The 16694-nt window shown below is 36.3% G+C and overlaps 1 protein-coding gene across 31 annotated transcripts in view; it reads left to right on the top strand.

The window, feature by feature from the left end:
* ERC2 (ELKS/RAB6-interacting/CAST family member 2) overlaps positions 1-16694 on the top strand; it is a 522744-nt gene that overhangs the window by 62988 nt on the left and 443062 nt on the right. For 20 of the 31 annotated variants that reach the window (XR_013955471.1, XR_013955472.1, XR_013955475.1 and 17 more), the window contains 2 exons: positions 15062-15085; positions 15697-16113. Coding sequence is in view for 25 of the 31 variants with exons in the window: in XM_080605891.1 (XP_080462017.1) it covers positions 15062-15085; positions 15697-16113 (441 nt within the window). In the remaining 6 variants the exon portion in view is untranslated. Of the gene's footprint in view, positions 1-4640; positions 4812-5604; positions 5703-6928; positions 6991-15061; positions 15086-15696; positions 16114-16694 lie in introns of those variants that run through there. The other 11 variants (XR_013955473.1, XR_013955474.1, XM_080605879.1 and 8 more) reach the window with 3 other exon arrangements.

Below are 16694 nucleotides of genomic sequence, written 5' to 3'. Positions count from 1 at the left end.
TTTGGTTTCTGAAGTGTCTGGAGCAATTTTCTCCTTTATTCTATTTAGTGATAATTAAGAATAAATCAAGCAGCTGGCCAAAGACTTTTCACTTGGCAGGTAAACACTTGCTGTTACTCTCCACGGAGGTCAGGATATTTTGCATTTCAGCATTCCTGGAATTCATCTTCTATGGTCTAGCTCAATTAAACCGCCTGTGGCACTGAACGGGAAGGGGTGTGGAGGTGAAGGTCTTAAAGCAAGAAAAGTATCAACTAATTAGAATTTAGGACTACACAAATGTAAGGTTTTCTGCTATGTCTTCCCCACCTCCACCCTTGTTTCTTGTGAAAAATAGAATATGGATTAATCAGAGGAATAATTGCTTGGAAAAATTCTTCATTGATCATTTTATTATTGTATTTGGCAGTTTTTACTTTTTACAGAGGAAAAAGGTCTAAAGAGAGCTGTAAGCTCATAGACAACAAAGCATGAACTTGATGTGGGTGTGAAAGCTGCAAAAATACTTGTTTTCTTTAAGAGGGTTGTTTTTCTTTCTCTTTGCTATTGAAGAGAACCAGCAGAGCCCTACAGTGGTGACAGCACCTCATGTTACTCTTTCCAAGGGAATTTTTTTGACCAGTGGGCTATGTGGCTATCCTTTTATTTTGTCTTGGAAACGACTTCCAGTTCTTCCTCATGCAAATACAAGAAATCTGAATAGATTGCACTGTAGCATATAGGCAGCTTCTAGGACTTCAATAGCCTGCGAGATGGAAAAGAGTGCAGCTAACATAAATGCATGTTCACATTTTATGAGGACTAACAACTTTCATATATACATGTGTATACGTACAGAGAGAAGGTGTGTGTTTCAGAATGGTCACCCTTTACTTTTATATGTAATCAATTCTTTTAAAAAGTGCTTAAGACATTGCCTGGAATTTGCTTTTTCAGTGAGTATTCGTTTTAACGAACAGTTTTTAGAACAAATAGGAAAATGGAGTGGTTATTCACATCATCATACCTAGATGTGATTCATATTGGGTATTGGTAATGCTTAGGATTGTTATGGGCTCTTCTAGAGTGTTTGTCAAAGGAAAAAGAAAAGCTAAAATATATAACGTGTTACTAAGGGTTGTGGCAGGAGAAATGAGAGCACTGTTTGGAGGTACACTTTTCTATAGAGACTTTTTTCCTAGAGTTTGAGTAAAAGTGGCTGAGACTTTGCTTTCTCGGAGCAGACAAAAATCAATTTCCAAAACTGAACTTGAGTTACCAATGCAGTCAGGAGCGTTAAAGAGTCTGTGTGACAGACGAATCGTGGAAGCTGCTCAAGTTATTTCCATAAGAAGACAGTTTGGAGAGAAGAAAAGAATCCATGGGGCACCTTTAATAGGGCCTGAGTACTAAGAAGGTGCAATTTTTGTTGGAGGTGGTAGCAAGTGGTTCGTTATTCCACTGAATTTTGAAATATGAGTACCGTTATAAAAATTGTGTGAAATAAGCCTTAGAGCTGCAGTTCTTTGGTTCACCAATGGAGATGTGAATGAGGCCAGTGCCATGTAAGTAAAACTAGGGTTTTAAAACTGTAATCTTTTTTTTTTTTTTTAATTTGAGTAGGGTAAATTAATGATAATGCAGAGGGACTATATAAAATAGTAGAATAAAGTAGGAAATAGTAGAATAAAGCAGGAAAAGAAGTCAAAGAATTGTAGAATTATGTCCTGTTTTGTTGGAGATAATGATTTAAGGCTTGACAAAAGGACAGCGTTTCATTGACTTCCTCTGTTCCCTTCTGTGATCATTTAACATCTCTAGCAGCTACAGGAATTGATCAGATGGAGCAAAAAAATAATAAAGCCTGCAATGCAGTTTTCACTGCCAACATTCTGGCAAGTGTTCCTGTTAGAGATAAAAGGTAGTGTAACGCCTTTTACACTCCATTTTATTTTGACTTCTATGACTTCTCTTTCCTCAATTCTTTGATCATGCTTTTTCATGCCGAGTCCTTTTCTTCTCTTTGAACACACTGGCTGTTCTGATTTTTGCACCTCACCCTTATTAGTTGACGGTTCCATACCACTAAGTGGCATCATCCCTGAAGAACAGGTCCTAATTCATTTTTTCCTGTGTAGAAACACCTTCTAACAAATGTGCATAATACAGCTTACTCTTGTTTCCAGCAACTTTATCTTTTCTCCATAGATCCAATTGGAAATAAATAAATCAGCCTGTGATCATCAGTCTGTTTGATGGTTTCAGCAGCAGCTTGATCCACAGGTGGAAAATTTAGATCAGTCTACTCCAAAGCACAAAAGAGCAATGTCACTTTTTTAACATTGTTTTTTCTATGCATCTCTAATAAAACGTGTCAGCTAATTGGATTGTTTAGTTATCTAACTCTTCTGTTGTTTCGGTTTTAAAATTAGGAATATGTACAAGCTTGCTTTCTTGGGCTAATAAAATCCTGACTGTAAAGAGAATTAGACAATACTAACAGAATTAAAAGAACGCTTTTTTGATTTTTCAGTTGAAAAAAAACTGCAGTTTCCTTCAGAAGGATTGTTCCCTTGCACCATGTTAAATAATTTAAGGTGCAGATTTATTTTTGATTTGTAGTGACTGATGCAAGTTCTCACTCATGGTAGATTGTGTCCTCTAAAACTTCCTTTGGATGGGCTTTTTGGTCATCTTAGTAGCATAACCGTTTAATCTAGAGATTTCTGGCACAGTTTTGCACCTCAAGGAGCATCCCCATAGCTGTACAACTGCTGGAAGGTGGCATAAATGCATTTACTTCTTTACAGATAGAGAAGGAAATGATAGGAGCTGTAGCATGTGGTGTAATGGATAATAGTTACCTTGTGATTAACACTTTGCTGCTGTTAGTGATCCCATCTGCACAGTATCAGAGTATATCAGAGCCAGACTGCGTCCGATTCTTAGTGTGGTTAGGTGGTGCTACATTTGAGAACTACAATGCATCATTTTCTAGAATCCAACTCTGTTCAGATGTTAAGGACATTGAGATAGGTGTCTGTGAGTCCAGTAACCCGCTGCAGGGTTGTTATTGCTTCTGGCAGTTGATTGCAAAGAACAGTTAATATTTCTAACATTTCAATCAGTGCATATGATTCTGTTCCAGAACAGTGAAGCATATTACTTCTGCCACCAGGAACATGCTGTGAGATTCACTTTGTAGAGCAGTGATTCTCTCGGTTATTATAGAAGGAATTTCAAATGGAGGGCTTGGAATCAGCTTTTATGGATTTGAATTGAGAATGCTAAGGAATGCTGGCAGCTGAGCTAAAAGAAGACATTATATTATAAAGACTAGTTTGCAATATGGGGAAAAGGGCTAATGTGCTCATCTTTCATTGTCAGTGCTCTTCTTTTTATCACTGTATAGGCTATGGGGCTGTTAAGGGGAAGAAGAGTGCTTGTAATTTCAGTTGACTTCCAGCTCCTTTGCACTTAAGGATCAGCAGATACCTGTGCAGGAGCAATATTAAGCTTTGTCTCAGCCATTATATAGGAATGTATATCCCTTAACCCTTATATGGAAACTTACCTTTGATTATTTTCATTTATATTTTCAATAGTGTCTTTATTTTGCCAGTTTATTATGCAAGTCATTTGTGCTGAAAAAAAGTGTGTTTTTTTTCCTAGAGCTCCCCATAAATTCTAACTTGGAGTCTGAATGATGTCTGATATAGGAATAATTTACTATTGCTAAACAATATAAAAATGCGATTGAAAGTGGTGCTGAAAACACTTTAATTAAAACGTAGGTAGTCTGGCTTTTGAGAGATGTTAAATAACTGCAGCAATGTGTGCATTATGAGTTTGCTAGTCGATTTTCAGTCTTTTATGAAAGTTGGGATTAAAAGTTATCAGTGTTGTAAAATGGAACTCACAAAACATTCACTGTAATCCATCAAAAGAAGAAAAACGTTCTCTTTTCTTCAAGTACTGTTTTACAAGGGCACACCTGTCTCACTAAATAAGGATTGCCAGTGCACACCTGGAACACATGCAGTATAAACATTATAACTTGAATATCTTTGCAACACCCCAAAGCAAACTTAGTGAAGGATCGTGAAACTCTATTTAAATCAAATATTCTTGTAATGAAAGTTGGTAGTTTGAGTGCATTCGGTCATAAAGTTTAGTTCACTTTTAAACAGTTATTCTGTTTTATCTCAGAAATGAAGTTAAAAGCGTGTGTAGTGCAGTAGAGAAGACTCTGTCTCTGCTTTCAGCCTAATGGTCTCAGTGGAGTTTCTCCCTCTAGAGGTTATGCCCTGAAACAGGCGTGGTTTTACGTCCCCATGCTGCGATATTGTTACATGTCTACGGTGGTGCACTGCAAAGCAATGACAATGCATCCCATCACTTAAGGGCTTTTCCAAAGTGAATTTAGTGATATTTCTTTCAATACTGAATAATATGTGCCTTCATCCTTCAGACTGTGCAAGACTTTCTACGTACACTGGGATGCATTATGCAGTATATTCTGCCTGTCAGATGACATTTATTGTACATTTAAATTGCCTCCAATATGGCTATATATATATATTATAATTTCATGATGATGGAAAATTGTTTGTTCTGCTTACGTTGGTTTTGGTTTTATTTTTTATTTATTTTTTTAATAGTCGTCTTGTCAGTGTGAACTTGGAAGTAGCCCCTCTGCCCCCAGAAACAGATAATCTTGCCCAAGGTTTTGCTACCATGTGAGTCCTACTCCGGTTATAACACTACTTGGAAAATGCTAGAGCCAAAGGAAAGCTGCAACTGGAAAATCTGTATTGAGGAAAATAAAACAGGTATGAGTGACATTTTGTGGCAAATGTATAGAGAAAACATGGACAAGGGAAGAAAGGGGAGGAATCAGATGTAAATGAGCAGAATAGAGAGCTGTAAAGGAATTTCACGTGGTTAATATGCTCCATCTCCTCTATGCTGCCCATGAGTAAGATAAAACAACCCAGATAAAGATGGATCTGAGCATGAATTAAAAAAGTAGAAAGATACAAGATTACATCATTTCTTAAAAAGAAAATAGTTGAAAGAGCCCATATTTTTAATTAAATTATTGATGGAAACTGAGCAGGCTGCGTAGAGAGTTCCGGATGACATGTATTGATTTTATATAGTCACCTCCTATTATACAGTATAGAACAAATCGTCTCTAAACATACAGTAGAAAAACCGGGGATTAGGGGAGGATATGTTCATGGGGATACTCATTCCGATCACAAATCTGTACTTAAACTGCAGTGGGTTTGCAGTACATAGCCAACAGATGTGTAAACATGTGATTGAGGGGAAAAATATGGCAGTTATAGTAAATAAATCTTTTGCTGAATAAGCTTTTGGTACTTTAAGGTGGCTCTAAATGCCTTACCCATCCCACGGATTTTGCGATGTTCTTATCTGTGGTGTGGGACCAATAGTAGTGCTCTGCACTACAAGTACAGCTTGTGTTGCTTTTTGTGAAAATGAGGCGCAGCCCTGATTCTGAAGTCACTTACATTTTCTTGCCTTAATCACATTTTGTTTTGCTTTCCAGCTGAAAAGTCATTGCAGAACTTTAACAATTCCTTTGTTTTGTTGTAGATATATAAATAGAATAGTCTCGCAGCATGCATACTTGGATACGAGAGCTGTTTGAGAAACAAGGAAGAAGTACGATACAGGAGACTGTTGGCAGAAAAGTTAGTGCTATCAATTGAAAATTCAGCTCTGTGGAATGCAGTTGGCCCCAAATGTCCCTTAGTACCTCTTTGTTTAATTGCAGTTGGCACTGAGTGGCTCCCTGGAGGCTTCCAGGGACTTCATGTGTTTGAACCACTACCAGATAGAAGACATAAGGATACAATAATATTCCAGCATTCTAGTAATTAAGACTTGAGGTAAAAATAATCCACCAACATACAATGAGAGAAAAGATAATTAAAAAAATCATAGCTGTAAATTATCTTTTGGTAGTTTAAAACTGGGTATTACTGCCTTCAGATGGCCCCCTGTAGTGGTTTAATATGAGATCTGTAGTCTTAGCAGTAAATTTTCTTCTTGTGGACTAGTTTCAAAAATCATAGCATTAATTTGGTATTTTTTTCCTGCAGATACACGCAACAAGTCTTATAGCCATGTTTAAATACTGTAAGTCAGTAGTGCTTAGGACTTAAATTCCTGCATATTTAATTGGCTTTTAATTAGGTAGTCATTTGTGCAGTACTGTATATTGAATGATGATTAGGAAAAGACGGATATAATTGTTTTTTGATGTATGTGGCTGTGTTTTATTTGCCATTCTTACTTCAGACCGAATGCTGTCCCATATTAAACATACAAGGATAAACCATGCATCTGACTGTTGGTGTTTGCAGTGTTAACAGTCTGCTCACACTCAGCATGGACTGCCCAGCGGTAGAATAACCAGGGGAGTGAGAAAATTTGTAGCTGACAAATATTGTGGTTCTGGATCAGAACGTGGAACAAAGAGCCAGGGTTAGCTTGATTAGTTGGTAAGTGCTAACTGTAGGTCAGCAATTGGCGGGTCTTAAAAAATTTCCATGGGGATGAAAAAAAACCAACCACATTCTTTCGCTGAAAACCTTATGAATCATGGTTTTGAGGGGAAAGTAGTAGTTATATTATATTAGTGAAGGTGCCTCAGCCTATGCATTAAATGCTTTAAACCTAAAGCAAAGTTCCAGAATAGTGATGCTCTGATGTGAGTTTGAACAGTACTGCGGGAATCCGCTTGCATGCATGCATATGTACCCTCCCCCAGTCATCTACTCTAGAATTATGGGGGGAAAATTCCTTTCTCCTTCAAGAAAAGAAGACTTGGTTAGACTGTTAATTTTATTTTGCCATACTTACAGCTTTGTATTCTTATATAACGGCAAATTATTGGTGTTGTTTTTTCTGTTAGGAACAATCGCTATCGTTTTCCTTCGTGTTTTCGTGCTCGTCAGTCGCGCTCTGCCATAATCCGTAAGTGTGCTCTTTTTGCCATCTTGTGGCCAAATCTCGCAAGTGCAGGTCTCTAGTTAGGAATGTACTGGATTCGTTTAGGCCATAAATGAGAGAACCATGCTAATAAATCTGACAAGACTATAGATTTAACAAAGCTAATTGCAAAATCAGCCTTCTGACTTCTGAAAGCCTACTTTTGTGAACTGCATAGACCTGTTGAACCTAAAGTGTTGTCTCCTTAATGATTTCACATTCCTGCTGATCTGCGCTTCTTCAGTAACTCAGGACAAGATGTCTTTCCAGATGATTGTCTTCCTTTGTGATGCATCATTTTTCTCTGTTGGATCGACTGAAAACTGTTTTGATTGGAGCTACTCAAAATCTGTATATGGATTTTTTATTTTTTCCCCTTAACTGTAGCAGAACACACAGTACTAAATCTCCTTTTCAAATTGTTTCAGTGGGATTTGATTAAGTATTATGGTTAATCTACTCTCAGTACTATTCCTGATAGAGAAAATAGCAGTGAGGGGTTGAAATTGGAACCTGATTTATTGCTTTTGTTAAAAACAAATATTTTTATTTCTGGCTTACCTGAAGCTGAGCTTGAAATTGAAATTGTCATGTGAATAACTTATATTCATATGATTTTTCTAATGTGTGCATTAACAATAAGGAGTTAGAAAGTTTCCAAATCAAAAGGTAGAGAAGATAGGAAGGTTGTACGTGATGTTAAGGTGCCCTGTTTCCTACAGCTTTCTGTTATGATGCGTTTGTCTTTTATGTCAATGAAAGTTTCCTACCTAGAAACTTTAAGCATAAATTTCACACACACATTAAAAATGTGTTTGCATTTGAGTGCTGAGACTTTGACTAGTCTTTATGCTCTTGCAGTCTGTGTTTTTGTTCTGACTTTCAACCTGGTGTAAGTTACTGGAATCTGTTTTTGAGGAATCGACAACCTATAGCAGGCTGTTGCATTTCCCTGTATTTTTTTGGTCAGTTATTGTATGCAGAATATTGATTTACAGTATGTATTGCATTAATAACCTGAAAAACAAACATGCTGTATATTACAGAACTTATTCGTCAGATGTAATGTAACTCACATCACATCACTCAATGTTTTGTCCATTACTACATACTGACAATGGCAACCACCTCTATTTCAGTCTGTTATGACCATATTGTTGGAAACACCCATTAATTAGACATGTAAATATTTTTTTCTATGCCTTTTTCTCTTAAATAACTTTGGTAGAACCTGTGCTGCAGCCACAGAGATTCCTGCCCTCAGGGCATGGGTTTTTTTCTTTGTTTGTTTTAGAAGTGAAATATTTACTGCTATGGAGACAGATTGCAAAATAAGGAGAGGGAGCCCAGTTCACTTGATTTTAACTAGGAAAAAGATTCTTTTTATTTTTTCATAGGTAACAGTAAGCATTCTGCCAGAAGCCCCTAAACTTAATAGCAAAAGATCAGGCAGATAAAAGCAGGAACTGAAGATCAAGTAACACAGGTTTTTTAGTTTTTTGCAACGTGAGCTTGTTTATTATCAAAACTTTTCCTTTGTAAGTGATTTCTTGACTCAGTGCCTGAAAAAGGTCCTTTAATGTAGCTCTTCTTGAGAAATAAGGAAGTAGTGGTCCTTTTTAGCATCCAAGATGTTTTCTGTGCTCTTTTTTTGAGTGAGTTAGCAAGCTGGACAATGAGTTCCACTGGAAAACTAGAGAGAGGAAGTTAGTTACTTGCCAAATGATTTTTGGCTTATATATATATATATATATATTTTTTTTTTTTAAAGCTGCGAGTCAAAAGACAATGAATTCTTGACTTACTATGCCCCATTAAGTGAAGTTTGTGCAATCTGTTTGTATTGAACCTGTATTCCTGTATTAGTGAATATAATTTAATGGCTGTATCAGAAAGAAGGCAAGTACATTACCCAGATTTTCAGATAGGTGCATTTCAGTTGTACAGGACCACAGGAAAAAAGAATAGACTCAACTCCCTGTAAAAGTCCAATTCTAATTTCACTCCTGCCTTTCAAGTGAATATTCTCAATGCATGTTTTTGGTTTTAATTTCTGGCACCACTGTGATTATTGCTAAACCTAATTTCTTCTCAAGCAGCCATAACAGCAAATTATACTATTGACTGTTCTTTTATTTTCTAAATTATCTTTCATTATTTCTTCTGTAACACACTGCTCCACTTTCAGTCTTCAGCGTGTGAGGCTCAATCATAGAAATGTGACAAACTACTTAAATGTTTTTATGAACTGCATCTAAACCAATTTGTATGTTAACTTTAGTCATATTACTGAAACAAGTATGAGTATTAGGCTTGCAAATATACCTAAACATTGTTGAAGGCAACCATGCAAATCTGCAGTTTCTTCTGTGAGAGAAAAACAATAAGAGAATTGGAGATATTTTCCTCATCAATATAAATAAAGAAATTGATTCTCCTATGCATTTGCACATCCATTGAATGTTTGGATGCTGGAATGTTAAATATCGCTGAAGGTTCAATTAACAAGAATTTTGCTTGAATGACGCACCACTGACAAAAACAGACCAAAGGAGAATAAAGATGCAATGTCTGAAGAATCACAGATTCAGATCACATACAAAAAAGCACTTTTAGCATTAAAATTTCTGGAGGTGAGACAAATGTGAGACAACTTCTGCACAATGCAGTTTGCTGGTACCATGTATTTCAAAAGGGCAAATTTTTGTTTACTAGCTTTCCTTAGTTTTTCTTTCTTCATGCTTTTAAATTTGGTTTCTTGTGAAATTTGATAAAGCTTGCCCTTAATACTGTACCTTGTGGGCTAAATAAGGATACTTGTCGTGTACGTTAGACATCAGCATTTCTTCATACAGATGTTATATTTAATCTGTCTTAAACTATCAGGCTTCATGACTATTCAGTCAGCTTCTCTGGTCATCTCCTGCAAATACTTCTGTGAAAAATTAGACAGGAATGAAAGAATTACCAAAGAACTTGAGATTATTATACAAAACTCATCTCCACGTATAACTAAGGGGTAACTGTAGGCTAAAATGTTTTAGTATTGCAAATTTCAGAATAGGTTTGCACTTAAGGCACAATCTGTAAGTATTTATTTCTCCTTTCCTTTGCTTGCTATGGGCTGTGTTGTCATTTTTCTTTTATTTCCTTTGCTTTGCTGTTTGGCTTAAGTAGTCCTGTCATTACGGTTATACTTTGCCATTCTGCAAAATGTTAATTCTGCAAAAGAAAAATATTTCATCATTATAGATATCAACTGTGCTACAATCCATCTGTAAAGTATCAAAAAATCACTTGTTAATTTGGAGAAAAACTAACCGCATATAGGGCAAAATTTCTTGCCCTAAAATCTTTTTCTCCTTTCTTCCACTACATTTCTCCATCATAGCCAATGCTGTCTGTGGTGAGTGATTTTTATTTCAGATCTTTCAAGTTCCCCTTGCCCCTAAAATCCAACTTACTTCCCCCCCCCGAAAGCTAGCTGAATACCATTTGTTAAATAATTTATTCAGTGTAGGATTTCTAATATTTATCAAATACTGCTATCAGGTTTCCAACCACCTTAAACCAACGTCCAAACAGTCTTATCTTTGTGCAGATATAGCACGTTTTACACTTATCAGTGGAAATTCAGTTATGTTGTACTTTGTTTAAAGTAGTCAATATTTCAAAAGCAAAAGTTCAGTACAACTTTTGCTCAATCCTTTTATCCAAGAAAATTTGAATTAATGTGTATGTTTTCTCCTATTGATAAAATTCCCTTCAATGGCCAAATCCTGTAGCCTGTAATCATAAGAACCAGAAGGCCGAGAGAAAGGGGCTTTTAAAAATGTAAGAAGCCAAGCAAAGCCTTGAGAATAATCTGCAAAGATACATGTTCTCAAAAATCCTTGTGTTAATTTATATAGTTACTACAAAGAGCTTTTTAAAAGCATGTACGTTATTAGTATCAGAGCTAAATGCGAAGTCTGGTATTTGGATGATCATTATTGGTACTACTGCAACTTTTAAACAGTCCCGTTACATTGTCATGACAAGAGTGTGTCCTCCTCTTTTCCACCTTCTTCCCTTTGGGAAAATAATGAGGGGTGGTGAGAGAAGAGGGGCGATTAAGGTGAAGAAAAGCACCCAAGTCCAGTAAGGTACCTGTAGCTCTTTTTAGATGGAGCACCAAAATAGCAACTCATCCTGGATGGCTACAGAAATAGCTGTTCCACCTGCACTGGATGTTGTTGACATTGCCCCCTTTAGCCCTAGTGCCAGAATCATTTGGAGGAGAAGCTGGCAAAGAGCACCCTCAGACGTTTCCAAACATCAGTGATTCCTGTCTGAGGAATAAACTTGTTAGATTATGCAATGTTACAGGAAATCACTAGCAAATTGTGAATGGTACACTTGAAATCCAGCCCTTGATGAAAACCTGTGACTGCAAATTGTGAATGGTACACTTGAAATCCAGCCCTTGATGAAAACCTGTGACTGCAAATTGTGAATGGTACACTTGAAATCCAGCCCTTGATGAAAACCTGTGACTGCAAATTGTGAATGGTACACTTGAAATAGAGCCCTTGATGAAAACCTGTGACTGCTTCCTTGCTGCCCCAAACCCTTCAGGCTGGCTTTCCCACTCAGGACAGCCCCAGCTACAATTCCTTTTTTACTTGACCTTACACAGGGTTTGTTGTTCCCTTCCAAGTTAGGAGCAGGCATTTTTTGTTAAACAACAGTAGACTTCACTCTTCAACATGTACTTTGCTTTGGGTGACAGGGTGGTGGTGTAAATAGGAGAAACCATGCACTTCTATAGGTGGACTAATAATTTTACTTCAATATCCTTATGGTATCCTTCTCCTTCAATGTTCACCACATACCTAAGGCTTTGGGGTGCTCTGGAAATGCTGCTGTGCTCTGACCCAAGGCGGGCTGTGGCAGGGCAGTTCTCTGCAGGCAATTTGTTGGTGAATAGCCAGGTGGCAGAGACCAGAGGAACTTCCATGGGTACAGAATGAGCCGGAAGCCAGGTGGGGCCATTAATTCCTCTTCCCTTTAAAACCTGCACTGTGCCTAGTTCACAAAGTTGTGGGAACCTCCTGGGCAGTGCCATGGATTGCCTCTCGGAGCCGGGCTATAGGGAGAGGCTGCCGAAGTTCTGAGAGAACTGTTTATATATTCCCTGGAAATTGGCATGGAAATCATTCTGTAAGTTCTGGTCAGCTGGTCTGTTTTTAATAGAAAATATGAAAAAAAAAAAAAGAAAAAAAAAAAAAGAAAAACATTTTGTGTGTCTTTTTAAATCCCACTAAGTTCTGTCTGTGTAATCGAAGCAGCGTGACAGAGATTCGCAGCACTCCCACATTCCTCCCCTGCTACAATTAATATGCAGCTTCTTGCCACCCTCACAACATGTGTTCTTGCCTTTTCCGAGCTAGCTGCTGCTATGGGAAGCTGTGCCAGCACAAGTCTAAATCTGGTCCATCATGTTCAAAGAGTTCTAAGTCTTGGAGGGGTACAAAAATGGATTATGTCAAGGTAGCAGCAGCAGCCTGCCACAGTTGAGGCTGTTAGTTTCATGTATTTGCATCCATAATTAGTGTTGTCCTCAGCAGCAAACGTGTTTGTGGGTAGAATGTGAGAGCCCTGTACATAGGTGGCTGTGGGACAGAGGGAGGCTGTGACTGGCTTGTCTTGCCAGAATTGCTGTTTGAGTTGGGCGTTCTCATCATTTGTGGGTTGATCTAACACTTTGGCCTTTTAGAGTTTGCATTCAGAAGGGCTGTCTGTTAGCAATGTGCATGTTAAGTTTGCTTTTGTTTCTGTTTTAAAGCATTTTAAATATTTTACAAATGAGTTATTTGCTTAGCTAAATTCTTCTAGATATTGTATAGACACTGCTTGACTTCAGGAAAATATTTATAAATAGTGTTTAGCATCAAGTAATAAGTATTGTCTAACTTGTTTGAAAGACCTATTTTAAATCATTCAGATTGGAGGAAAAAATATCTTTTAGTGAATATTTCTAGACTATACTAGTAGCTACTAAATATTTCTGTTGCTTAGTAGCGAAATAATTTTGGAGTGCAGAGGATTTATTCCACGATGCTTATGCAAAGTCTGGGATCTTTCCTCAGGTTTTTATGCGCATGTTACTTCAGGCAGTTTTTCTTTTGGAAAAAATGGAAAGATATAAGCTTCAATCTTCAGATAAATGCCTCGGGGCTGAAAGTCTAGCTGATACGGTGACCAACTGAAAACTAAGTAAAAGGGAAGTTTCTTTTAAAATGTTGAATTATATTTTGTTTGATCAAAAGGAAAAATTTAACTTAAAAAAAAATCTAGCTCAGTTTAATTTTAAATTACTTAAAAAATATGAAAAAGTTTAAAAGCTGAAATATTCAATTTGCAAAAGCCAACAAAAATATTTATTTTTCTCTCATTTGGAGCGCGTCAAAGGGGCTGTTTGTCAAGCTTGAAGCCAATTTATGAGTAGCTTAAATGACTATAAGTTTATTTTTTTCTAGAATTATTAATCTAAAAATTTTATTCCATTCCAACTATCAGTTTTACAAAGCTACAAAGGAATTGGATCAGAATGTCTGTATTCTCTAAAGTGAAATTTCCTTTAGTTTGGAGTCATTGCATAACCACTGTGTTGACTGGTGGAGGTCATTGACAAAAAATATGACTTAATACGGGGATAAAGGACTTGAAAAAAATGTTTTTGGTTTTGTTTACTTTGCAGCATCTGTCTCTGTCATTGCCTTGTTGTTGGCTTTGTTAATTCACTCATTCATAGTAATCATTGAACATTATTTCCATACTTTTTGGATTCATTTGCATTTATACACTGAATTTATGTGCTAAAATTGTCATAACGGGGTCATAAGTTGTACATTAGTAGGTTTAAAAATTGCTACATCGAGAGGAGTTTTGAAAGTAAGCTTATTGGGAGATTTTATATAAATAATTAAAAAGATGCTGAGACTTGAAGAAATTGAAAGAATTAAGTATCATTACCATTTAGTAAAAGCAGGGCAGTAAGTGAGTAGCCTACATTTGAATGCTCCTAACTGAGTGTGTGTCTAATGAGATGCAAATATTAAGAGGTTTAAGCTCTCAACACTTATAAAAATATTGTCATTTAATGAAAGAACAGATTCAAAGTAGAGAATTCCACTACAGGTAATGCTTCTTCTCCATTTGAAATAACTGATAAAAAACATGATTTCAAAATGTTATTTTATTTTAAGTTTTACATTTTTCTTTCAGCTTAAATTCAGGTTTTTGTTACATACTGGCAGCTCTAGATAAAATCGTGCTAAATGTGAAGGTAGCATCAAATGAACTAAAGAAGCCTCCCATACTGAGTTAATGTGTTAATGAATTATTAATTGTTTTATTGGAGTGAGGAGCTGAAGAATATTCATTAATGCCAAGAAGTCTGGTGCCGTGCATTAAGTCAACTAAATCATACTGACAGAATTCCTACATGTAAGGGTCTTCTGGCAGAGCACACTTGGCTATTGGGGAACTCGTATTTCTGTATATTCAATATGCTGGGTAGGCAGTGAATAGAGGAAAAAATAAGAAAAACATTTTCAGACAAGCAACATGATATTCTAATAATTTAGGATAATTATCTATACTCCAGTCTTAATATAGGAAAAATCATTTTCAATTTTGGTTGAAACATTGATTAAGGATTGCAAGATTTATCACTCTGTACTCAGATGTAATACAAATATTTTAGGACAAGTTATTGTGTTTTGAAAAAGCTTAGTGTAAAAGAATAGTAAGTTGAAATAGGAATATTATTTGTTGTGGGATTAATTATTTTTGACACTTTTCTTTGTCACATCTATTTAAATGAAGTCTGCCTTTAGCTTAGGTTTGTATATTGTGAGGTTGTTGGTGCTGTTTTGTATAACTCAATAAAATTATCTTTTCTGTTGAAGGTACTTTTTGTTGAATTCAGTTCTTTCTGTTGAATCTCCTTTGCTTGCATCTGACCTTTATGTTGATTTTGCTTCATTTTTTCATTTACCATGCTGTTCAGTTTTTGGATGCCAGGAGAACAAAGGTTTGTCTACTATTTGCAGTCAATTTTTTTCGATATTCAGTATTTATTGTGTATTTTTGTTTGCTTGTTAGAGATGCAGTAATCCTGTTTACTAAACATGTTCATAGCTTTAGTTGCCAAAAAGAAAAAAACAACACCAACCAAATGCCCTCCCTCCCCTTGCTCCCTGCCAAACTCCCTTCAATTATAGCGAGTGCTTTGATTGACTTCATAACTCAACTGCTGAGCACCCTGCAGGGCAGAACCACCTTTAGTCTATGAAGTAATTTAGAAAACATGGAATACTGAGTCTTCCAGCTTTATAGGTACATCTTGACTGTACTAATGGATGTGTCACTGCCTAGTGTTTGGGTTTGTTGTTTTGCCTTCTTTGCTCTTCATTTTATCTGTAGCTGACACTGTGTGTGTGTTGTCATTTTTTCTAGAAGCACTTGAAAAAATATAACTATAAACATAGTCACATGCATTTGCTATTTTTATAAGGTCATTTATTATAGTTCCATCCTCGGTTCTAATGAATTTTTGTAACAGCATACGACAAAAGTTTAATCAAAGACTAATCCCGCATTTGGATCATAAATTGATTTCTTTTTTTTTTTCCTTTATTGCAGCATCTGCAAATGACAATCCAGGCACTTCAAGATGAGCTTAGAACCCAGAGAGACCTTAATCATCTTCTGCAGCAAGAAAGTGGAAACCGAGGGGCTGAGCATTTTACCATTGAGCTCACAGAGGAGAATTTTCGAAGACTTCAAGCAGAACACGACAGACAAGCTAAAGAGCTTTTCCTATTAAGAAAAACTCTAGAAGAAATGGAGCTTAGGATTGAAACACAAAAGCAAACACTAAATGCTAGAGATGAATCAATAAAAAAGCTTCTGGAGATGTTGCAAAGTAAAGGTTTGCCATCTAAAGGAATGGAAGATGACAATGAGAGAACTCGAAGGATTGCAGAAGCTGAATCTCAGGTTAATCATTTAGAAGTGATATTAGACCAAAAGGAGAAGGAAAACATACATCTTAGAGAGGTAAGGAAAACTCATTATTTGTTCATTTAAAAGATACTGCCAAAGTGCTTGCTGCAGTTTTAGAAATATATTTTCAAGTGTCTGAGTATCTTCTGCTTTCAGTGTTTCTTTTAAAAAAAGAAAGATACATTTGTTTTAAATCAAAAATAAACACACAGCAGGACTAAGAGATTGTGGAAGAAAAGTGTCACTTGAGGCTTATTGTCTTTGTTGCTCTTTGCATACATACTGGATTATTGCATTTTGACAAATCAATATTTGACAAATCAAGATGATTAGAACTACTGAAGAGAGAATGAACACCTCTTACTGTTATAAACTAAATAGTCAAAGGTGCATGCTACTTTTTTGTTTTATACCCATTGTATTTGAAATCAGTGTTTTAAAATGTTTTGCCTTCCATAGTCAGAAGCCTTTGTTTATTTCTAATGTATTTTCATGTGTGGTATACAATTTTGGGGGATATATGTTGCATAATGTTGCCGTATTAAAAAACTGGGGTGATGGCCGTTCTGTGCTTTGACAGATTTGGGCCCAAGCCCTCCTGCACCAGCTGCCCACATTACTTGCTGATGAATTCT

Source organism: Anser brachyrhynchus (assembly GCF_964034855.1).
Source record: "Anser brachyrhynchus genome assembly, chromosome: 10".
Classification (NCBI taxonomy): Eukaryota; Metazoa; Chordata; class Aves; order Anseriformes; family Anatidae; genus Anser; species Anser brachyrhynchus.
This window is presented reverse-complemented; position numbering and strand designations above follow the sequence as displayed.